Here is a 25,788-nt window from a genome sequence, read left to right as displayed (position 1 = left end):
TAGGCATTATCATGCAACAGGATGATACCGTCTGACAGCCCGAGTGCGAATGGTAAAGCCAACAAAGGAAACATCATACATCTTCCCCCCCCCCCCCCCAAAAAATCAAAGAAATCCAAAGCTGTTCACACAAGTTCCAGTAGGGTCACGACAACCTCCTTCGACTGCAGGGTCCCTCTGCGCATCAATTTCCTCAAGTGTGGAACCACAATCAATGCACTGCACTATTAAGACACTTTTGCAGAATATGCAACACGCTGTTAAGTCAAAATGCTCAAAAATATTGTCGGACATTATCATACTGTTGCACGATAACATCCGGCTTCGCAGTGGCAATCGAACAAAGGGTACACTTCAGAACTTTTGCTGGGAAACACTGAAACATCCTCCCTACAGCTAAGGTCTGTCACCACGTGATTTTCACATCTTTGGTTACATGAAGAAAGAGAGACATGGAAGTCACTTTCAGTCAGACGATGAAGTGCAAGAGTGGGTACGGGTGCAGATCTGTCACCGGCCAATGACGTTCTACGACACAGGAATCAACCATTTTCTCTCCCAGTGGGATAAATGTTTTTATGCGTGTGGTGATTACTTTTGAATGTAACCATTCCATGGTCTCATTGTGGTGGGTATTCGCTTTTCATTTGACTTCCCCTTATATGTCTTAGTGAATGACAAGTAGTGTGGGGTGGCTCTAATGGTGTCCTGGTTGGAGTGACCCTAAGCTGCCGTGTGTTCAACTGGCAATGCTGCCAAGCTAGCAGCCCTGGCAGCAGAACCTCGAGGTGGCAGCTCTGTTGGCAGAGCTGCCACACTCAAGTTGATACCAGGTGTGGCGGCTGCACAGAGTTCCACACATTGTGCCTGGCATCTCTGGCAGCAGACTGGCTGCGGCACCCCACTGCAGTAGGGTCCTTAGTGGCCACGGAAACAGACGATTGATGTAGAAAGGCTACAGAGAAATAATCAGTGTTATCCAGCGTCAGTACTAATGTTCCTTCGTCATAAATGTAAACATAATCTCTGGTAGTATACGAGAGCACCGTGACTTTGTAGCATCTCGATGATACTGGTGTCCACTTGCCAAAAATGGTGTACTGGATCCTCACACCTAGTACTCGAACTAACCTGTTTTTAGCATAGCTTCCATTTTCTTATATCGTAGAAATTCCTTTCAGTTACTTGTTTTCATCCAACCCCCCCCCCCCCCCTCCTCTCTCTCTCTCTCTCTCTCTCTCTCTCTCTCTCTCTCTCTCATCACCCCCTACTCTCTTTCTCACATTTAAATTCATCTCTCCCTCTCTCTTCTTTTCACCCTTAACTGCTTTGTTTCTTTGAGTTTACACTTTCTTTTTCTCATATTATCCATCCATCTTTACTTCTCACTCAGCAGTTTCCATCACATCTGAACTAAAACTGGGAAACTGGTTTATTATCTTTGACCTCCTACTCTCTCTGAAGTCATTCTCCTTTGTTTTTGCCTCCCACCCTCGTCCCCCACAGCTGCTCTCAACTTAGGGTCTCCGTAATCTGTTCTGCCCCACCTTCCATTTAATCTCTTTCTTCTTCTTCTTCTTCTTCTTCTTCAACTCATGGAGTAAGCCTACAGCCTGTACCCTCAACAGTGAAGTCATCTGCTCATTGGTCATCCTACTTTTCTTTCTCCCACTGATTTATAATTGATTACTTTTTTCTTCTTCCTCCATTTAGTTATTATGTTGTTTTCATTTCGTCTATCCATGCTCTATTTTCTTATTTATATAGTATGTATTAAATTCTTCTATTAATCTCTTTCTGCTTCCAAAAGAGGGGAGTTAGGAATATTATTTTCTACTCTGAGCACTTGTACCTTCAGTTCTTGCAATTGTATTTCCAGAAGGTGTGTAATGGCTAATCTCCTCCACCGGTTCCCAGTTTTAACAGATGATTCTTGTTTACTGAACACTGCCAAATCGTCGAACACATCTGAATGTAGCTAACTAACAGTTTCAAGAGGAATAATGAATTACACACGAAAATAAAAGAGATTTATTTATTTATTCATTCATTCCAATCCACGTTCTTGGTGACAAAAATGGATCATTACATATAAAATTAAATTAATGTGAATCTTTATGGTATTTTTCCCTATTCTGAATATTGAGTTAGGTTTACAGTGTCTATCATGCTATTTTTCCTTATTTCTGTTTGTTTCTACTACTACTGTTCTAAAATTTAGATTACAAAATGCTGAAGTTGTTATATTAACTTACACTGTAAAGAAATTACAAGTCCAAAGGACATCCAAAGCTGTGAACTTCTGGATAGAGAGAGACGGGACAGCGTGCCAATCTTAGCTGCTTAAATGGAAACTACTTTTTCAGTGCTGACAGACCCACAAATGGCAGAAAGAGACATTTAAACTTAAGCTTTCAGAACTCTACAACAAGTTCTCTTGGCATCTCATAAAGTATGGATAGGACTGGTATACAGGCACTAATAGAAGAAAAAGCAGTACTCTGCAATGAAGAGGGCAATTACAGAATACGACAAAAGAGTCACAAATAACAATCTTCTCCTTTGAATATACCACAACCGTATGTTTACTGAATGAACGCAGCATTTTTTCCCCCCACTTGTTCTGTTGCTCACTTAAACCTTTCCTTCGTTTCACAATTAATATTCTTGAAGAAACTGAAATTTTTAGTCATTTCAAATTCAACCAAGTACAATTAACAAACAAAGTTAACTACCAAACAGAAGATAGCTCAGCAATTTTACTGGAATTATGCATACTGCTAATCACAAGCAAAATAGTAATTCTATTTGTAGTTTCCATACCAAAAGATAGGATTATCAATTCGTAGTTTATATGCTAACTGATTGCTCTTTTGCCACTGTATCATCTGTATACTAACAAGGAACCCCTTGAGTGCAAGGTCACAAAAGGTAGTGATGTTTATGCATTCAATGCCCTGCATATTGCCTACCATGCAACCACAATATTTGCTGCTAATGGCAACAGGGTACAGGACTGGAGGAACCCAATGGTTAGCACAGCATGAGGCTACGGAGTGTAGTTGAGCTGTTTAGTCAACGAGCAATTCACAACAGTGCTAGTGGTGTTGATGCAAAGCATAGCAATGGCAATGATAAACAAAGCAAACATTGCATTACAGCTATAACAACATTTCCTCAGAAAGGAATCCAAGGAATCTTGCAGAGTGAGAGAGAAGTGGCTGATGAAATGTTAGTGTTTCTGCAAGATGAGTCAGTGTAATGTGTGGTGTTATATACATTTGACTGTGCGGACAATGTATATGAGGAGTACAATGACGACGATACGCTCTTAACTAGAGAAAGTGATACTGAATCAGGTGTCCCGCCATGTAGAAAATACCATCTAGTAATCACACAAAGAAACACTCAGAAATATACTCAAACTAACTTTCTGTATAATGTCTGGTGTTGTCAAGTATCTGAAATGTATCGAAAATTGGAACAGAAGGATTTTTTTAATACAAGTATAATTTTGCCACTTTGACACAACTCTTTCAAAACTGCGCCAAAAATGAATACGGCTGACAACTATGTCAATGGTGATACTGATTCTCAGAAGCAACAGCAACTTGTTTCTGAACTGTTTGTCTGCAGAGTACCAGTTGCCAATATTTTAATAAAAAAGAGAGAGAGAGAGAGAGAGAGAGAGAGAGAGAGAGAGAGAGAAAGAGAGAGAGACAATAATTGCACTATGTGGGATTTTATTACTGGTAATGGATCAGCAACCATACTGTTGAACTGAGTGTAACCTCTTTAACAGAAACATTCACAGAGACTAAATGTACAGTGCCGAAAGTTCAAAATGGTATGTTGTACCATGACTAGTTATTCCTTTCCTTGTTCCACTTGCAAATGGCATGAGGGATTCCCATTTGAATTGAAGGAGGATTTCCTTAATATTTGCTTGTTAATCAGACCTACTAGTAACAAATTTAGCAGCAAGCCTTTGAATTGCTTCATTTCCTTCTTTTAATCCTATGTAGTGGGAATCCCAAACACTTGAGCAGTACTCAAGAATGGGTTACACTAGAAGAGGTAATGTTTATTACCTAATGCACTAAGGGTATAATTAAACAATGGAAAACACAGGATGGAATGTAACGATATTATGAGAGGGAAAGCTGCTACTCACCATACAGCGGAGATGCTGAGTCGCAGGTAGGCACAACAAAAAGACTCTCACAGTTAAAGCTTTCGGCCATTGGCCTTCATCAAGAATAGACACACATAAGCTCACACACAAAAACACAACTCACACACATGACTGCAGTCCTGGGCAACTGTGGTAAGGCGTGTGTGTGTGTGTGTGTGTGTGTGTGTGTGTGTGTGTGTGTGTGTGTGGGCGCGCGTCTTTTTGTTGCGCCTATCTGCAACTCAGCATCTCCACTATATTGTGAGTAGCAACTTCCCTTCTCATAACAAGGATATAATTAACATAAGTAATGGTCAACAAAAAGATCAAAACTTTCAAATGTCAGAAAATTCAGATGCAGAATCTTCACCTAGCATAACAAAAATGATCTGATGAAATGCAACTACTCATTCCTGAAAGTAATAATATGGAAATTCTATTTAATACACATAAAAAAATCAAACTTACTTTCAGTAGTAAAAGATCATGTTTCTTGTAGCTACTGTAAAAAAAGGGCCCAATTCTCAAGAAGGTATTTGAAAGTGGAACTAGAAATACACATGAAAAATTGTGCTCTGACATTAACATAACAAAAGGAGTGCAAATGATTGCAGAAGAAATTATAAACATGAAAATATATTGACAAACAGAACTAACAATAAAAACACAAACAAAAAGCTAGTTAATGTACAGTGTTGCATGCATTTTTGTTGAGTGCAAATAAATAATACTATGAGGAATTAATGTGTTTTCCACACACATTTTTGTTTTTCACCAGACACTGTCCAGGAAAATGGATAAGACAAAACCTGAAACTGCACTCACATTAGAATGTATGAAGACTAAAAGGAATGATTGGAGGTAGATATTTACTATACTCTATTTGCATATACACAACATTTGTTCAAATAATTACTGACCACTTCAATTAAGTCCTAATAAAATTAAATAAATTTTAAGTATTTAAGGCCAAAAGAATGAAGAATGGCCCATGACTTTCAGAGTTGTTACTTCAGCAATAATGTGAATCATCCCTTAAAATTCAGAGACTTTGTTAATTAACTAATTACTTGTAACTTCCATTAAATTACTTCTCTGTTTTACAGAACACACTAACATAAGTAGCACACTCAAAAAGTTTACCTATCAACCACAACAGACACTTAATATTGTCATTATTTACTAACTCCTGAACATAAGCAACAAGTGTCTTCTCCTTTTTTAGGAGAACGGATGTACAGTGAATTACTGTTATCATCATCATCATCATCATCATCATTTTGTATTTTTGTTTTTAAGGGAATTCTTCCTAGTTCGAATTGAGGTAATCTCTATATGTACATGGAAAAATATATGCCTAGCATTGCACAGACATATATACAAATGATAATGCTAAATTCACACAAAGCCAATGTTTAAATACAATGAAAATGCTAAAGCTGTTTGGAAGACTTATAGCACTGGTGAACTTACCGGAGTTAGTGAATGACTGAATGTCGTATGTGAGATCAACATTTAAATTCTCAGTTTTGGCAAAAACAAGTCCAATGAACCACATGGAACAGAATACACCGGGTTCAGCATCAAGAGGAGGGAAGCACTCTGGGTTCACGTGTGCTAATGTTATATGCTGATTGCGTTCCAAATTGCCTATAAGGTGCCTCACTTTAGATTCAACTAGTCCACACCACTCTAACTGATCCTCCGCTGAAGCTGAACTTGCCAGAAGAACTATGAAATGCCTATGAATTAAGTAAAAGTTAGATTAAATTTATGTCAACTGCACTCTGAAGACAACACAGTCTAAATTCACACACACACACACACACACACACACACACACACACACACACACACACACAGAGAGAGAGAGAGAGAGAGAGAGAGAGAGAGAGAGAGAGATAAAACTTTATTAAAATGTGTTAAGAGTATTTTGTGAAATGTACTCTGCAAGCCACATAGTTATCTCACAGACTGTATTTTTTTTGTAGTAAGTAGCTTCTGCATCTGATGTCCGACAAGATCACTTATATATTAGGTAGTGGATATGTACAGATACAGGTAAGATGATAGTATATAAAACATTTATTGTTTATTCTATTCCATATTTCTACACACACAAATTTAAATTACAAAACTAAATTTAGAAGCTATACATGCAGGGTGTTTCCTTAAGAGCATGCAAAAGTGTAAGAGCACATAGAGAATGCTCCACTGACAATTTGATGTAGGGAACCTGGGGTCAGAGACACCAACTTAAGAAGATATGGAAGTAAACTTGTCTATCGCTTTGTCTAGCATTACTGTTTTCCAGCATATTTAAACCAATATGTGGAAAAGTTGATACGTACTGTGGTGTTTACTCTTCAGTTGCTGCAAGGAAACAAGGAGGACAAGCCTGATTACTAGGAAGTCACAGTGCAGGTTTTGTTTACTTTAGTTGTCCATATGATGGCTCTGTTGCATTGTATATACATTGGCCCATGATAGAATGTGCTATGAATCAATGACAGATCCATTCATTACTCAGTGATAGTCAGAGATGTACAGTACAACAGGGCAGAGCGGTACCGGTATAGTTTCGCAGAACTCACTGAACATGTAGAAGAAATCAAAATAAGAAAGCAGATTACCAGGGCTGGCTGACCATGAGAATAAAAAGGAGAAGCCAGCCACTCTGCAACACATTAAAACCTCCACCATAAAAGCACTAGGGTGGAGGACACAGAGGGAAAAAGGACATGAGCTACAACTTAGATCAAATGATAAAACCCACCCTCACAAATAAAACATAAAACTAAAGCTGCTGTTGAGACATTGTTGCCCAACACTGAAGGTAGGGTGCTGGGAAAGTTAAAAGTCCACCAAAGAGCGGCTAAAAGTAGGCAGTCCAGCAAGAAATGGATGACCGTCATTTGTGAGCCACAGTGACACTGAGGTGCCTCCCCCCCCCCCCCCCCGTGACGGAGGAGGTAACCATGCGTTAGCCACATATGGCCAAGGTGGAGCCAGCAGAAGACAACTGATTTCCTGCAAGAGGACCGCATGGAAGAGTTCCATACATTCATAGTTTCCTTAATGACACACAGTTTGTTGTGCTTACTGTTATACCATTCCATCCCCCAAAACCGAAAAAACCTGTGGCATAAGACCTACACTTCTTCGGCTGAGAAGTGGGGACTGTCCCCAATGATTGGAGGGGTGTTGCTCCTGAAGTATGTGGTGCAGGAGCAACAGAGAGGGAAGTGTTCCCCACCATCAAGGGCGCAGGTAAAGGCTGACGGCTCTGAGAGCCAACTGTATGCGGCGGAAGATGGTAGAGCCGTTGTCGTAGTGGCGGCATAGGTTGATGTCATACGCACAGGATGTAGGCTCTCATATTCTCTCTTAGCCTCAGTGTAGGTCAGTTAGTCTATGGTCTTGTATTGCATTATTTTTCTTTCTTTCTGGAGAATCCTGCAGTCTGGCGAGCAAGGCGAATGTTGTTCTCTGCAGTTGACACAGATGGGAGACAGGGCACAGGGAGTATTGGGATGTAAAGTACATCCACAATCCCGAAAGTTGACGCTGGAAGTAGAGCAGAAAGACATACAGCCAAACTTCCAGCACTTAAAGCACTGCATCCGGGGAGGGATATACGGCTTTACGTCACAGCGGTAGAATATCATCCTGACTTTCTCGGGTAGTGAGTCACCCTCGGGTAATGGGTCACCCGCGAAGGAGAAGATGAAGGCACTGGTGGCAACCTGATTATTCCTCAGAACCCAGTGGACACACTGGACGAAATGGACACCTCGCCGCTCTAAATTGGCGTACAGCTCATCATCTGACTGCAAAACAAAGTCCCTGCGATGTATGATACCCTGGACCATATTTCAGCTCTTATGAGGTGTGATGGAAACAGAAACATCCCCCAGCTTGTCACATGCGAGTAGTGCCCGTGACTGGGCAGAGGATGCTGTTTTGATCAAGACTGACCCTGACCGCATTTTGGACAAGCCATCCACCTCCAAAAACTTGTGCTCTAAATGCTCCACAAAAAACTTAGGTTTCACTGACACGAAAGATTCCCCATCAACTCTTGTACATGTGAGGTACCGGGTTCTGCCATCCTTGGCCTGGTGCTCCTCTCATGGTGTGGCCGGGGAGGGGAGGAGGGGGCATTTGGAGTCTAATTTCTTATTAGCATTGAAGTTAGAGGTTGATCGCTTAGAGACTGCCGGTGTTGGACCACTAGCAAGAGATGATGTACTATACTTCATGGCATGTCATCCGCCCTGATGCCACCCACTCTGACCAGGGGGCCTCGCCATTGGTGCCACCCTGCCGCAGCAAAGGCCACCTGGTAGGATGGCCATTGCCGGGAGTCCTGATGCCCTAGGGTGACAGGCATCTACTCCTTGGGGAGTTAACGGTGCAGGCATCAGCTTAGTGATCCCTGTGTGGTCAGGGGGTTACAACCAACAGGGAACATAGCGGCACCACCACAATGGACTGGCTACCATGCTGGATATCAGGCGCAAATGAACTAAGAAGTCAATTATCGTTGACAACGCAGAAAGCGATAATGCACTCAGGATAGTTGGAGAATGAGCGAAGTGCAGATCCACATTGACAAAGAATATGAGAGGTCTCAGCGCATGATGGACTCTATGCACCATGTAAGGTACCCTTCCCCAATTGGCTGACTCTTCGGGAAAATTTTGAAAAACCCTACAGGGGACCATCACATAAAGGCGGAAACGTGTGAGGCTCCTTTTAGTCGCCTCTTACAACAGGCAGGAATACCTTGAGCCTATTCTAACCCTCGGATCCGCAGTGGGAGACATACACCTTGTGTAAGTGGAAGTATGTTACAATGCTCTCACTGCTGAAAGAAAGGCTGTACAGGGAACGATTTCCTAACAGGCATCACCCATCACGATGATTTTTTATTTCTCTTGATCAATGAATGTGGGACATTGGTTCATTGTAAAGAAAAAATGGGAGACCTGGCAACGTAAGAACCACTCGCACATCCAACTGTGAAAAGCAGGTGCTGGAATGTGTTGCAGCAGAGAACTCGTCGTATTGCATGTGAAACGGGCGCTGCACACACGAGCATAAGGCAAGTACTCCATGAACAACAATTACACCCATTTCATCCACAATGGGTCCATGCAATGCTTGTGGCTGACTTTGCACCAAGGGTTGCATTGAGTCAGTGGTTGCTCCAACAAAGGAATGATTGACCAGATCTCATCCAAATCATGCTGTTTACTGACAAGGCAGCACTTGATCATGATGGTATTTCCAACAGCAGGAATAGCCATGTGTGGGATGAGGAAAACCCTCACACTGTAATAGAGTCACACCATCAAGTATGCTTTGCTGTGAATATCTGAGCTGGCACTGTAGGCGACAATATCATTCGGCCATATCATCTACCTGGCTGTCTGAATAGCCACCTGTACTTGAGATTCGTGCAACGAGTTCTTCCTGAGCTGTTGGAGAACATACCCTTGGCTGTTCGTGAGAGGATATGGATACACCATGTCAGTGCACCACCTCACTTCAATGTGGATGTCCACAACCATCTCAATGGTGTATTTCCTGGTCACTGGATTGGAAGTGGAGGTCATATTCCATGGATATGAAGAAGGAATTAGTTGCCAGAATTGTAGCTGCCTGTGATGTGATGTGATTTGAAAAACACCCTGGGTATTTGTCTGGGTGCATCAGAATCTTGTTCGCTGACGTCATGCTTGCACTGAGAGTGATGACTGTCAGTTTCTGCACATTTTGTGAGATAAAGTACAAATGGTAGATTCATTATGTCAACGATGGTATTTGCAGTTAACTGTAACTAATGTAAATAAAAAAGAAAACAGTAATGTGATTTTATTCCAGTTATCTCCTTAAGCTGGCTTCTCCAACTCCAGGTTCCCTACCTCAAATTGTTCAGTGGTGCATCCTCTACGTCCCATTACATTTTTGCACACTCTTACTAAAACACCCTGTATAAAATCTAAATTTTTATTCCCTTTGCTACAGCAGAGGGAGATAATCAGAATGAGCATATGTATTCAATTACAGAGTTGTTAAGAAATACACTTTATACATTTAAATTTTCTTCAATGGAGCAAAAGTACTGATGCTGTAAATATAATATACTTGACCATAAAGTTAAAAATCGGGGCACTATTAAGATCCATAGTTTGCTTACAACGGATCACTAACTGATTTGCTTCATGAACACTTCAACTTTTTGCAGAGACAAAATGTGTAGTGAACTGATGTTTGGAATTCTCTTTGAAGTTCAGTCATTTAGGATGATTAGGTCAGTGTGTTAAGAAACACATTTATACAAGTTATAGGGCTATTACATTTCATACACAATAAACAGATTCCTGATAACCATACAACATGGGAAAATAAGAAGCAACTTCTTTCCACAAATCCTATACTAATCACGAACATGAATACTATCATTACATTAAGTCATAAAAGAGAACCAGAAGTTACAGAAAGATATTCATGATATTAACAAAAACTATTCGCATATGAAAACAAAATCCCAGAATACACTAAGCTATAACTGACTAAAAAATGCTCGATTGCCAATGAAAAAACAGAATGTGTGCCAAAAATGCACAAACTTAATTGAGAAAACTGCAGCAGAAATCAAACGTGTGTGTGAAACAATGCAAGAAACAGTCAGAATCTATAACTTGAAATAATGAACAAGCATGTAAGCAATGGCAAAATACAAACATAAGCACTACATAAAAAGATATTTTATCATGCACATTGACTGAAATAACATACACACCATTTCATATTTATAGATAATCAGTCACACAATGTGTAGTAACATGAAACAAAATTTTAAAAATATAGGAACAGGTTTGTCAACAGAGTACTACTCACCACGTGAAAGAACAACAGTGCAGCAGATAATACACATAAAAAAGGGGTCAATTGCTCTTCCTCAATTACTGAACTTGCCTTCTTATAACAACATGGCCCCCCCCCCCAGATTCATGTCATCACTTGTCCACTATTCACTTCATATGTCATGTGATTGATAGTCTGTTTATAGCATCCTTGTCTGAAATTTTATGTTTCTATATTTAAGCTAGATGAAAATATTCACGGAATTTAACAATATGAAGCTTACTATTATCAAGGTACTTGTCCTAAAAGATTACCTAAAACAAGTATTTCTTTCAAATCTGTCTATCAATCAAGAACTGGCCACTATTAATTCCTTGTTATCTCAAAAGGAAAATAATATTTGGGCATTGTTCTTCAACACACAAATAATCTGCTTTGCCTACATAATGTGCTAACATTCCTTAAGAAGGTTGCGAATTATGGAATGCCCATGTAAGTGGTTCATGAGGAAGCAGCAACACATACAATTAGAATAAAGTCACTACGAGAAAATGGAAATTTCCTCTACTTTCTTCACTCTTAAGGGTGAGCCTAACAAAATCTTTACAATCACACTTGGGGCCTCAATATGAACTTAGGAATACCCTGCTGCATCAAATATGGTTGCATCATGTTTCACTTTGCAGGAAATGCTCTTCCAGCTCATTAATCACATGTGTTCTGTTGAGGCAACCTGTCCTTTTAGGAATCTTCAAAATAAATAGTAAGAAATATAAACTGAATGAGCAGGTGAAAAAATGTTGGCACACTCGCATACGAGATGTCAATGAAACCTCTGAGAGACTGCTGCCACTAAAGCCCTAGATGTGTGTGCAGTTTCACAACTCATTACATTCAAATGCCAAATTGTAATTATCACAATCCTTGATTTCAGTCAAAGCTATTGAGTAAGAATATCAGCGTATGCATTCATAACTATGACATATTTGTACAGCCAAAAATCAAACAATGGAAAATCCAGAATGGAATGTAACAATATTATGAAAAGGAAAGTTTCTTCTCTCCATATAGAGGAGATGCTGAGTCACAGAGAAGCACAACAAAAAGACTGTCACGGATAAAGCTTTCGGCCATTAAGGCCTTCGTCACCACCACCACACACACACACACACACACACACACACACACACACACACACACACACACAAATGCAACTCTCACACACACAGCTGCAGTCTCAGGCAACTGAAACCAACTGCCTGAGACTGCAGTCGTGTGTGTGTGTGTGTGTGTGTGTGTGTGTGTGTGTGTGTGTGTGCGGGCACGCGTGCGTCGTCATCTACTGCTGACGAAGGCTTTAATGGTCAAAAACTTTATTTGTGACAGTCTTCTCATTGTGCCTATCTGCGACTCAGCATCTCGGCTATATTTGTACAGCTTGTATTTAAAAAGTGTGGATTTTGACATGTGGTGTACAGCTTTTCTTGATCAGAAGTATTTTGGATTACTGAATGGTGAAGACTGACCTGAAAACCATGTCTCATTATTTGCTTTCATTATCCCATATAAATGATGATCAAACAATATTATTCAGACACAATGAACACTGAAGTTCTGTGAAAAGAAGGAATACAGTATCTTTCAAAAACCTTAAAGGACGAAACCTGTCAGAAGTTAACATTGGTTGTGTTCAAGATGGTTTTTAAATAATTGTATGACAACAAAGATCGCTGTTCTCCAAGAAAGGTATATAAACCTAAAAACTTAACTGGTTTACTCCCTAGTACTACCAGCCTATATTGCCGAAGATTTTCCAAAGGAGTCAGGTATAAGGTAATAATTCTTTTTTTCTACAGCGTTTCTATAGTGAGCGCAAAATGCCATGGCCGTTAGATGTGCAGACGGCAGGGAACGTATGGGGAGAGCGGTAGTGGTGGAAGTTACAGGCAGGCGCTGTAGGGGGAGTGCCATTCTGAACTGAAGCCCATGCTCACATTTTCTGTCAATATTAAGTGGGAACCCTCCACACCCACATTTGCATGGTGGCCATTCAAAAAGATCTATTGTCACCTCTGCTTTGGTTAGTATCTGCAAAGAATTTTGGCAAAAATGCAGTGATTTATTTTCGCCTGGCTTCTTAACCATTTGTAACTTTCAGAGAAGCATCACGAGTGGCAAATTTTGAGTAAAACCTACACATTTCTCTGGTTGCCACATTAAGATTTGCTTCTTTTACCAAAACATAGTGGAGTTCACACAATCGCACCTCACTAACATGTTGTGCAGAGACAGTTGCAAAAGAATTCTGAAAATGCAGTTTATTAAATTTATTAAGTGGGGAAATGAGGAAGAGTTTATGAAACAGCACATGCTTGGTACAAAATAAATGTGTAATGTCTTCACTTATGTTGTTCCAAAACCCACAGAATTTTCATTTCACCAGCTATAAATGGCCCTTAAAAGTTGCATTCTTTCATCAAAAAAGTCTGTAGCTAGCGGAATAACACAGTAGATAATGAAGTTTTGCATAATATCATATAGCAAAATACTCTCCTCTTTGTGTGCTATTATTTGCCAAAATCTCATTTTGATATCTCAAACTGTTTATGGAATACGAGGAATGTGGATATTTTACTGTGGCTTCTTTTGCTGGTGCAGTGCAATCATAAATGAGTGTGCTATGTCAGATAAATTTTCTCACCACCAGCCAACTCTAAAGAAAAATTCAATATGTTAGCTAAATTTCATATGCTGCAACATATTACGTAATACGGACCAAATGCAAAATCATAGCAACCTCCACTTTTCGTAACAAACTTTTTTTATCGTTTGAGAAAGACTGCAGGGTGTGGGCCTCGATTCTGTCACTGCCAACTGGTCAAAATGTTTCAGACACTGTTGGCCTCCCACCCCAAACAAACGAATGAACTCGTCCAGAACTTTGGATGAAAATTGGTCACTGCACATCAGCCACCGTACCCTGTGCGGGCTATAAGCAGAGAATTCCTTTCAGAACTACAAATCTAAATATAGCCCTATCAAATGAGTGTCTGGTGATGAAGTTAGCCCTTTGTAGTGATGTGCTCAAAGGGTGGAGATGCAGTTAGACACGAAGGTGACAAAAGTCAAGGGACAGGAATATGCACACAAACAAATGTCAGTAGTACCGCGTAGACAAAGTATAAAAAGGCAGTGCATTGGCTGTGCTGTCATTTGTACACATGTGATTCATGTGAAAAGGTTTGCAACATGATTCTGGCCGCATGACGGGACTTAACAGACTCAGAATGGGACATTATAGTTGGTGCTAGACGCGTGGGACATTCCATTTAGGAAATTATTAAGGAATTCAGAGGGTGCTGAGAGTACCAAATTTCAGGTATTTCCTCTTACCACGGACTACACAGTGGCTCACAGCCTTCACTTAATGACTGCAATGCTAACAGATACGCAATACAGTGTGAAATAACCCCAGAAACCAATGTGAGGTATGCGATGAATGTATCTATTAGGACAGTACAGCAAAATTTGCCATTAATGGGCTATGGCAGCAGATGACCGACACGAGAGCCTTTGCTAACAGCATGACACCACCTGCAATGCCTCTCCTGGAGTCATGACCATATCGGTTGGACCCTTGATGGCTGGAAAACCGTGGCCTGGTCAGATGAGTCACAATTTCAGTTGTAAGAGTCAATGGTAGGGTTCGAGTGTTGTGCAGATCCTAGGAAGCCACAGACTCAAGTTATCAACAAGGCACTGTGCGAACTGGTGATGGCTCCATACTAGTGTGAGCTAACACAGCTAATCAATCATTGACTGGATGACTGGAAATGGTTATTCAATGCTGCAGCACCTGTGTAGTAAGCAAAATGTAATATTCCTTTAGACATGCAGCAACTAGGCAACTACAGCTATTATGAAATACATGAAATGTATTTGCAGTTGCGAATATGAACAACCATCAACTGTATAATGGAATGACAACAGTGAAAATTTGTGCTGGATTGAAACTCCAACTCAGATTTCCCGCTTATTGTGAGCAATCGTCTTACCATTAGGCTATCCAAGCACACATATGGCCAGACCCAGACATAACACATGTACGAGTTTGGTTGTAGACAGATGGAAGTTTGGGGTACTCGGATAGCCTAACAGTAAGCAACCCCTCATAACAACTGGGAAATCTGAGTTGCCGTCCCAGTCCGGCACAAATTTTCGTTGTTGTCATTACATTATACAGCTGATGGTTATTCATATTCGCAACTACAAATACATTTCATGGAAATGGTTAGGTTTGGCTGGCAATGGTTACGTTCGACTATGTGGAGACCATTTGCAGGCATTCATGGACTGAGACCATTTGCAGGCATTCATGGACTTAATGTTCCCAAACAACGATGGAATTTTCATAGATGACAATGCACTATGTCACCGGGCCGTAATTGTTAACAACTGGTTTGAAGAGCATCCTGGAAAACTCGAGCAACGGAATTGGCCATTCAGATTGCTCAACCTGAACCCCAACGAATATTTATGGGACATTATCTGGAGGTCAGTTCATGCACAAAATCCTGCACTGGCAACAATATTGAAATTGTGAGTGGCTATAGAGGCAGCATGGGACAATATTTCTGCAAAAGATTTCCAACGATTTGTCAAGTCCACGTCACATCGAAGTGCTGCACTACCCTAGGCAAATGGAGGTCCAAATGAATATTAGGTGGTATCTCATGACTTTTGTCATCTTAGTGTATGTCCACTCAAGGTATTAAATATGGAACAGCAAGTATATTATAGTCTGTATTTTGCTGCTGATCTTAGACCAAATGCAATGACAAAACAGGCCTTAACACAGTGCACCTCATGCAGTTCCTGAAAGCATCAGTGTTTTAGCATGAACATATTTTCTTGGACAGAGCTATACATGAGGATGTGTCATGTTACAACTTCTTATATATGATTTTAAGAGTTAAAATCACTCCACCAAATAGCAGAAGTGTTCAGTCGTCAAAAGGTACAGACAAAAGAGAAAGGAAACTTACTAGCTTCCAGAATAAATTCTTTGTCGAGATAAGAGTACACACACGCACACACACACACACACACACACACACACACACACACACTTATATCCCAATGTTGGGACTGCATCTAGGCAGATGGACTAGAGTGAGGTGGAGGTTGTGTCTGATGGAGTGGGTAGTGGGACAAAGAGGTGGGAGGCAGGAAGAGAGAATGGGGGCATGTAGCTAGTGGCTAGGATGTAGGCAGCAGGTCTGCTGGCTAGGAATGTGGGGGTTGAAATGGTAGGTGCATGGACTAGGCATGTGATGCATAGGTGCCAGTGGAGTGCAGCACATGATAAAGGTGACGTGTATCAGGAGGGGGTGAAATGACAAAGGGGATCCTGTTTGGTGAGTGGTGCTGGGACAGTGGGTTAACAGAGATTCGAGCCAGGAGGCTTATGGAACTGAAGGATGTTTTTCAATTATAATTGCCATCTGCGTAGTTTGGAAAAGGTGGTGGCGGAAGAGGGAGGGATTGATAAGGACTGACTGGTGACGCAGTCATTTAAATCAAGCATGTTGTACTCAGCTGACTGTTGTGGTACTGGGTGGTCAACTATGTTCTTGTCCATAACTTGGCGGTGGTCATTCATTCTGGTGGACAGCTGGTTGGTTGATATACCAACAAAAATGCTGTGTAGTGACTGCAGCAGAGTTGATACAGAACATGGCTACTTTCACGGGTAGCCCTGCCTCCAATGGGGCATAACAAACCTGTGACAGGACTCGTTTAGGAATTGCTGGATCAGTGGATTGGCGAGGTCTCGTATCTGGGTCTTCCACATGGATTTGATCCCTGTGGCAAGGGGTTGGAAGTGGGAGTAACATAGGAATGGAACAGAAAGTTATATATGTTGGGTGGAGATGATGCGTAAGTTGGGTGGGTGATTGAGTATCACTTCTGGGGGGTAGAGAGGACCTTCTGTGGGATGTGTCACTTCTGGGCATGATGATAGATAATGAAAGCCCTAGCGAAGGATGATATGGTTCAGTTTTTCCAGTCCAAGGGTATGTTGGGTGACGAGGTGGCACTCCTTTGTAGCTTATTCTTGGAGATGATGAGAGGATTAGGAGTGTGCCAGGACAGAATTTGGGAAATCTGTTTGTGGACTAGGTTTGGAGAGGGAGGGGGGTAGTGCTTGTCTGTAAACTAGGCTGTATGGAAGTGATTTCTTGGTGTAGAAAGAATGACAGGTACTGTAGGCAATTAGTGGGTTTAACACAGACAGTGGTGAGGACAGAGCCATCACAGAGGTGAACATTAATGTCTAGGAATGTAACACAGTTGAGGAGGACCAGATGAAGCAGATTGGAGAGAAGGTGTTGAGGCTGTGGATGAATGAGGATGGGGTGCCTTTTGATCCTAAGTCCAGGTAATGAAGAGATCACCAATGAACCTAAATCAGACAAGAGGTTTTGGGAGGCTAGGAAGGTTTCCTCTAGATGGCCCACAAAAGGTTTGCATAGGAGGGTGCTATGTGGTGCTATGTAGGTGCCCATGGCTGTATGCAGGTTTGTTTATATATCGGTACCTTCCCCTCAAAGGAGAATCAGTTGCTCTTATAAATAATGGGCTTAATACTGTAATACAAGAAGAACGATACGAGAAGTATAAACCAAATTTTATAAATCTGGTCCACACCATGTCAATTTTGATGAAACCTGACACACATAGAAGCCAAATGGAAAATAAATGTGAAAGAAGCTTAACTGTTCCTATACTCTGCCAAACTGTCCTCCAGATCCTGGTGAGGTGATGTCGAGCACCTGCCTATAGGGTCCACTTCGGGGTACACACCGAACATTTAGCATCGAGTTTCAAGTTAGTTTGGCTGTGGTAAAGGTATCTGGCGGCTGCAGGGTTGATTAGCGATTGTGTAAAGCAAACACATCAAGTATTATATCGACAAATGACAGCAAAAATTTCCTGAGAATATAATTCCTTCTACGGACAGTCAAGAGACAGAAAAAGTGGCTCAATTTGGCACTTACCCCAGCACTACCAGTAAACATGGTATGTAAAAGATGGAGCATAAGGGGTGTAGGACAAAGACAGAGTGTACCCTGGCAATGAAGTATGCTCAGTCTTTGTCTGCACAGAACACATTAAGCGCCCGCCCTCTTACTTGCACACTGTTATAACAAAAGGTACAACAGTGCACACTCACCTATTCCCTATGTTGCATGAAAGCTCCAAAAGACCTAAAATTAACTTCTCATGCAAATTATGCACCGATTTTTAGAGGAAACATTGGGCTCTGTTGTAACATTCACCTTGCTACATAGAATTATCATTCTCACAAACTTTGATTGTATGGTTCTATGTTACCTTGCTTACTAAAGCATCTGTATTTCTCAAGTCACTCATAGAAGCAACACAATCAACACGTTTCCTTTACATTAACTGATGTTGTAAATAGGTCTGTGTCTCACTTCTTACCATCCCTGACATGAGAGAAAAGATCAATACCATCCCAAACACATACCACTCTTCTCCCAGTTATTATCCTATTGTATATGGTTTCTGTTTCAAACATAATTAAAATATCCTGTCATACCAAACAAATTCTTAATTAATGATTTTTAAGACTGTTAATAAAGACTTATTAAATTAAAAAAATACTACAAATTAATTTTTTGGGGGCAAAAAATGAAAAATTAAATACTGTTTATCTGGACTGTGATTATATGTTTATATCACATATATGGTCTCACACTGACTAGAGTGATAAGCATTGTAAAAACATGGAAAACAATAATTTTCATGGCATCGCACACACAGTACAAATGCCTGCATTCACTCAGTTTTCCCCTCAACTCAAACGCAATTTCCATTAGTAATTAGGTACATAAAAATTAGTATATATTTTATGAGTAGTAGATTTAAATGACATAGATATTCTAATTTGGGGGGGGGGGGGGGGGGGGGGGGGGAGAACACAATATAATGACTGAAATGAGACACTAATCACCAATGTTTTCCCTATCTTTCTGTATTTTGCACTTAACAAAATTTCTTGTACAACACACATATTTGTTTAAGAACATGAGTTGGCTGGGAACTGAACTGGGACCACCCACGTGACAGCCAAGCATTTTACAATAGAGCCACACAGCCCATCAAAAAATTATACTCACTTTAATCGATTAAAGACTCTCCAAAAACCTCAAACTCAATTTTCTTGAGAATTTTTGAGAGTTGTATAGAACTGCTTTGGGAAATTGATATCTGAGGTCTGAATTTCACATACCATAAATACAAAAATCCAACTGCTATGTAGTCTTCTTGTTAAGTCCTAAACAGCATTATTTGGTTTTTCTCAAAGTTTAGTCATTTAGATGAAATTTGCTAACCGAGTTATTTAGAGAGTTTATGATATAAGTGAATAATACTGAATTATAGATAAATCATTTACATAAAAGTGGTAAGGAATTCATCAAGAATTGTATCTTGTGGGACTCCATTGTGGAACTGATTTCCACCGCGAGAAATGCTTTGTTGTTGTTTGATGCTACACTGAATCTTTGTTTTCAGTTAGAGAGATATTACAGGAATCACACCAAAGCATTCTCTGATCTTTTGTTTCTAATTTATGGAACATAAGAGTATGGTTCAGGTTACTGAATACCTTTGTAGGGTTGCAGAAAATTCCTTGGACATTTTTGATTTATACAAAGAGTACCAGTAGCTAATGTTCTTCACGAAATCAACATTGATTTTTTTTGTTACAATGACACTGAACTATTATATCTGTCAAGCAACTTTTCGGTACACTTAAGAATATAGGAATAATGGAGATCCAATGGTAATTATGGTCTCAAGTCCTCTTTTGAACCTTCTTTTATACAGTGGTTTCATCTCTGCACATTTTTCTGAATATCGGGGAAACATCTTACATCTAAGAGGGTATGTTATTTCTTTAGAAACTGCTTTTACTCCTATAGCAGGTACTCTATACATAATCACCCCCCCCCCTTTTCCTATTTTTTCAGCATAGTATTGGTTTTCCTTTACCTTTTGACACAACTTGCTTAAACCTGCCTAAATATTATTTTTCTTGCAGGTCTAAACAATGAAACTGTACTTTCCCAGAGTAACCAAACACATCAAGTAATGATTCAGAAACTGTTTTAATAAATTGATTGAACTGTTCTGGTATTGAAGTATCACTTACAATAGTTTTGTTTCATGACTTAAATTTTGGGAACTTCTCGGCTACTAACAGTAATATCTAGCTCAGGTTTAATAAGTCACACCACCTTTGAGTTCTGGCAATGTTTCAGGATGGAATTTTCATTTTTCATTTTACCCTTTGTTGCAATTTTTTCAAATCGTTTTCTAAGTATTAAAGCATTCAACATAGCTAGTAAAATCAGAATTTTTATTGCATTTTAGTTCATCGCGAAATTTTATTTCTGTGGTAATCTAGTTTATAAATTTTTTTAAGGAATATTCTGAGTGGAAATTTTTTTTCTATAGAAAGTTAAGCCAATCTTCTGAGTATGAAATAGTGTGCTGTACTGAGCAGTTTCTCATTCAGCATATGACCAAAACAGGCCAAATTTTCTATGCTTAAGTGCCTTATTTTGTAGGTATTTCTAATGTTGGGTTCATTTATTTCTGGCACTTCATTACATAGGGCATAAGGGTCTGAAATTCCTAAATCTGGATGCAGCTTGTATTCGCCATCAAATTTTTATTTGTGACAATTCTGTGTTTTTAGCTGCCGTATTCTCATTTTTTCTACTGAAAACTCAGACATTTACTTTACTCCCTATTTTCTGACCAAGTCAATAAATTCTGCTCATTCACAAGGTTCACTTCTTGTACCTGTCTGAAGCTTGGCAGCTATCTAACCTTTCTTCTTACTGACTTCTTTTAGTTTTTATATGACACTCTGAAGTTTTTACCTACACAATCAAGGACATTTCCCTATTTGGAATTCTAAGTAAGGGTATCATTATGATACTGTTTCTAATTCACACGGCATCTTTCAAACATGCATTCTTTCATTATAAATTTAAAATTATTTCTAACTGTGGATTTGAGGGTTTATTATTATTATTATTATTATTATTATTAGAATGAAATTTTCACTCTACAGCGGAGTGTGCACTCATATGAAACTTCCTGACAGATTAAAACTTTGTGCTGGACCGAGACTCGAACTTCGGACCTTTGCCTTTCGCTGGCAAGTGCTCTACCGACTGAGCTACCCAAGCACGACTCACACCCTGTCCTCACAGCTTTAAATCTGCCAGTACCTTGTTTCCTACCTTCCAAACTTCACAGAAGCTCTCCTGTGAACCTTGCAGAACTAGCACTCCTGGAAGAAAAGTTATTGCGGAGACATGGCTTAGCCACAGCCTGGGGGTTGTTTCTAGAATGAAATTTTCACTATACAGCGGAGTGTGCGGTCTGGCACACAGTTTTAATCTGCCAGGAAGTTTCATATCAGCTATCACTCCACTGTAGAGTGAAAATTTCATTCTAGAAACAACCCCCAGGCTGTGGCTAAGCCATGTCTCCCCAATATCTTTTCCTCCAGGAGTGCTAGTTCTGCAAGGTTCGCAGGAGAGCTTCTGTGAAATCTGGAAGGTAGGAAACGAGGTACTGGCGGATTTAAAGCTGTGAGGACGGGGCGCGAGTCATGCGAGCACTTGCCCACGAAAGGCAAAGGTCCCGAGTTCGAGTCTCGGTCTGGCACACAGTTTTAATCTGCCAGGAAGTTTCATTATTATTATTATTATTATTATTATTATTATTATTATTATTCTATAATGTAGGTAACTCCATGGACTATGTTGCTTCTACAGAAGCAACTGCCAGCAGTGAAACTTACTAATTTATTTTCAGACTGCTACACAGATCACTTTACTGTCCGTTGCATTTAACATTTTACTGTCCGTTGCATTTAACAAATTGAGAAATTCACTGGACACGACAATCATTCAAATTGGAAGTTCTTGGTACAAGTGTATTTAGAACAGGGTTGTATGTGTGTAGTACAAACAATAAGCCAAAGAAAGATGTCAAAGCACGGTTGAATTTCATTTCATTATTAGTTCCAATGAATTACATGCACATACAAGATGCACTAACAGCTAAGAAGGTCTGCAGGAACTGTAAAAAGCTTTTGATAACAATGGTTTAAACAGATGAATGGCATTATATATATGCCTTGTTACCATACTGTGGAATTGTCCTTATGTTGACAAAACCATGTCAACTGCTCAAATGCTCATAACTTCTTGTTGTTGTGGTCTTCAGTCCTGAGACTGGTTTGATGCAGCTCTCCATGCTACTCTACCCTGTGCAAGCTTTCCCATCTCCCAGTACTTACTCCAACCTACATCCTTCTAAACCTGCTTAGTGTATTCATCTCTTGGTCTCCCTCTACGATTACCCTCCACGCTGCCCTCCAATGCTAAATTTGTGATCCTTTGATGCCTCAGAACATGTTCTACCAACCGGTCCCTTCTTCTTGTCAAGTTGTGCCACAAACTCCTCTTCTCCCCAATTCTATTCAATATCTCCTCATTAGTTATGTGATCTACCCATCCAATCTTCAGCATTCTTCTGTAGCACCACATTTCGAAAGCTTCTATTCTCTTCTTGTCCAAACTATTTATCGTCCATGTTTCACTTCCATACGTGGCTACACTCCATACAAATACTTTCAGAAACGACTTCCTGACACTTAAATCTATACTCGATGTTAACAAATTTCTCTTCTTCAGAAACGCTTTCCTTGCCATTGCCAGTCTACATTTTATATCCTCTCTGCTTCGACCATAATCAGTTATTTTGCTCCCCAAATAGCAAAACCATTTTACTACTTTAAGTGTCTCATTTCCTAATCTAATTCCCTCAGCATCACCCGACTTAATTCGACTACATTCCATTATCCTCATTTTGCTTTTGTTGATGTTCATCATATATCCTCCTTTCAAGACACTGTCCATTCCATTCAACTGCTCTTCCAAGTCCTTTGCTGTCTCTGACAGAATTACAATGTCATTGGTGAACCTCAAAGTTTTTATTTCTTCTCCACGGATTTTAATACCTACTCCAAATTTTTCTTTTGTTTCCTTCACTGCTTGCTCAATATACAGATTGAATAACATTGGGGAGAGGTTACAACCCTGTCTCACTCCCTTCCCAACCAGTGCTTCCCTTTCATACCCCTTCACTCTTGTAACTGCCATCTGGTTTCTGCACAAATTGTAAATAGCCTTTTGCTCCCTGTATTTTACCCCTGCCACCTTTAGAATTTGAAAGAGAGTATTCCAGTCAACATTGTCAAACGCTTTCTCTAAGTCTAAAAATGCTAGAAACGTTGGTTTGCCTTTCCTTAATCTATTTTCTAAGAAAAGTTGTAGGGTCAGTATTGCCTCACGTGTTCCAACATTTCTATGAAATCCAAACTGATCTTCCCCGAGGTTGGCTTCTACCAGATTTTCCATTCGTCTGTAAAGAATTCGCGTTAGTATTTTGCACCTATGACTTAGTAAACTGATAGTTCGGTAATTTTCACATCTGACAACACCTGCTTTCTTTGGGATTGGAATTATTATATTCTTCTTGAAGTCTGAGGGTATTTCACCTCATACATCTTGCTCAGCAGATGGTAGAGTTTTGTCAGGACTGGCTCTCCCAAGGCCTTCAGTAGTTCTAATGGAATGTTGTCTGCTCCCGGGGCCTTGTTTCAACTCAGGTCTTTCAGTGCTCTGTCAAACTCTTCACGCAGCATCGTATCTCCCATTTCATCTTCATCTACATCCTCTTCCATTTCCATAATATTGTCCTCAAGCACATCGCCCGTGTATAGACCCTCTATATACTCCTTCCACCTTTCTCCTTTCCCTTCTTTGCTTAGAACTGGGTGTCCATCCGAGCTCTTGATATTCATACAAGTGGCTCTCTTTTCTCCAAAGGTCTCTCTTTAATTTTCCTGTAGGCAGTATCTATCTTACCCCTAGTGAGATCAGCCTCTACGTCCTTACATTTGTCCTCTACCCATCCCTGCTTAGCCATTTTGCACTTCCTGTCGAAGTCATTTTTGAGACGTTTGTATTCCTTTTTGCCTGCTTCATTTACTGCATTTTTATATTTTCTCCTTTCATCAATTAAATTCATTATTTCTTCTGTTACCCAAGGATTTCTACTAGCCTCGTCTTTATACCTACTTGATCCTCTGCTGCCTTCACTACTTCATCCCTCTGAGCTAGCCATTCTTCTTCTACTGTATTTCTTTCCCACATTCCTGTCAACTGTTCCTTTATGCTCTCCCTGAAACTCTGTACAACCTCTGGTTTAGTCAGTTTATCTAGGTCACATCTCCTTAAATTCCCACCTTTTTGCAGTTTCTTCAGTTTTAATCTGCAGTTCATAACCAATAGATTGTGGTCAGAGTCCACATCTGCCCCTGGAAATGTCTTACAATTTAAAACCAGGTTCCTAAATCTCTGTCTTACCATTATATAATCTATCTGAAACCTTCTAGTATCTCCAGGATTCTTCCATGTATACAACCTTCTTTTATGATTCTAGAACCAAGTGTTTGCTATGATTAAGTTATGCTCTGTGCAAAATTCTACCAGACGGCTTCCTCTTTCATTTCTTACCCCCAATCCTACTATTTTTCCTTCTCTCCCTTTTCCTACTGACGAATTCCAGTCACCCATGACTATTAAATTTTCGTCTCCCTTCACTACCTGAATAATTTCTTTTATCTCATCATACATTTCTTCCATTTCTTTGTCATCTGCAGAGCTAGTTGGCATATAAACTTGTACTACTGTAGTAGGTACGGGCTTTGTGTCTATCTTAGCCACAATAATGCGTTGACTATGCTGTTTGTAGTAGCTTACTCATACTCCTATTTTTTTATTCATTATTAAACCTACTCCTGTATTACCCCTATTTGATTTTGTATTTATAACCTGTATTCACCTGACCAAAAGTCTTGTTCCTCCTGTCACCGAACTTCACTAATTCCCACTATATCTAACTGTAACCTATCCATTTCTCTTTCTAAATTTTCTAACCTACCTGCTCGATTAAGGGATCTGACATTCCACGCTCTGATCTGTAGCATGCCAGGTTTCTTTCTCCTGGTAACGATGTCCTCTAGAGTAGTCCTCCCTCCAGAGATCAGATGGGGGACTATTTTACCTCTGGAATATTTTACACAAGAGGATGCCATCATCATTTAACCATACAGTAAAGCTGCATGCCCTCGGGAAAAATTACGGCTGTAGTTTCCCCTCGCTTTCAGCCGTTCGCAGTACCAGCACTGCAAGGCCGTTTTGGTTTGTGTTACAAGGCCAGATCAGTCAATCATCCAGACTGTTGCCCCTGCAACTACTGAAAAGGCTGCTGCCCCTCTTCAGGAACCACATGTTTGTCTGGCCTCTCAACAGATACTCCTCCGTTGTGGTTGCACCTATGGTACGGCCATCTGTATCACTGAGGCACGCAAGCCTGCCCACCAACGGCAAGGTCCATGGTTCATTGGGGGGGGGCTCATAACTTACGATCTTTAAATTTCTGTGAATTACAAGTAGTTTGGAACACAAATATTGGCTGGTTTGCCTAAGACATACAAACCAATCATAATTGTAACTGGAAACTCATGAATAAAAGTCAGTGCAAACCTTTTAAAA

At 40.1% G+C, this 25,788-nt stretch overlaps 1 protein-coding gene across 5 annotated transcripts in view; it reads right to left on the bottom strand.

Annotated features, from left to right (window-relative positions):
* Positions 1-25,788, bottom strand: part of LOC124797847 (poly(A) polymerase type 3) — a 196,748-nt gene that overhangs the window by 91,698 nt on the left and 79,262 nt on the right. For all 5 annotated transcript variants that reach the window (XM_047260903.1, XM_047260905.1, XM_047260902.1 and 2 more), the window contains one exon: positions 5,648-5,916. In XM_047260903.1, the coding sequence (XP_047116859.1) occupies positions 5,648-5,916 (269 nt within the window). The remainder of the gene's footprint in view (positions 1-5,647; positions 5,917-25,788) is intronic.

This window comes from Schistocerca piceifrons, chromosome 5 (assembly GCF_021461385.2).
Source record: "Schistocerca piceifrons isolate TAMUIC-IGC-003096 chromosome 5, iqSchPice1.1, whole genome shotgun sequence".
NCBI lineage: Eukaryota > Metazoa > Arthropoda > Insecta > Orthoptera > Acrididae > Schistocerca > Schistocerca piceifrons.
This window is presented reverse-complemented; position numbering and strand designations above follow the sequence as displayed.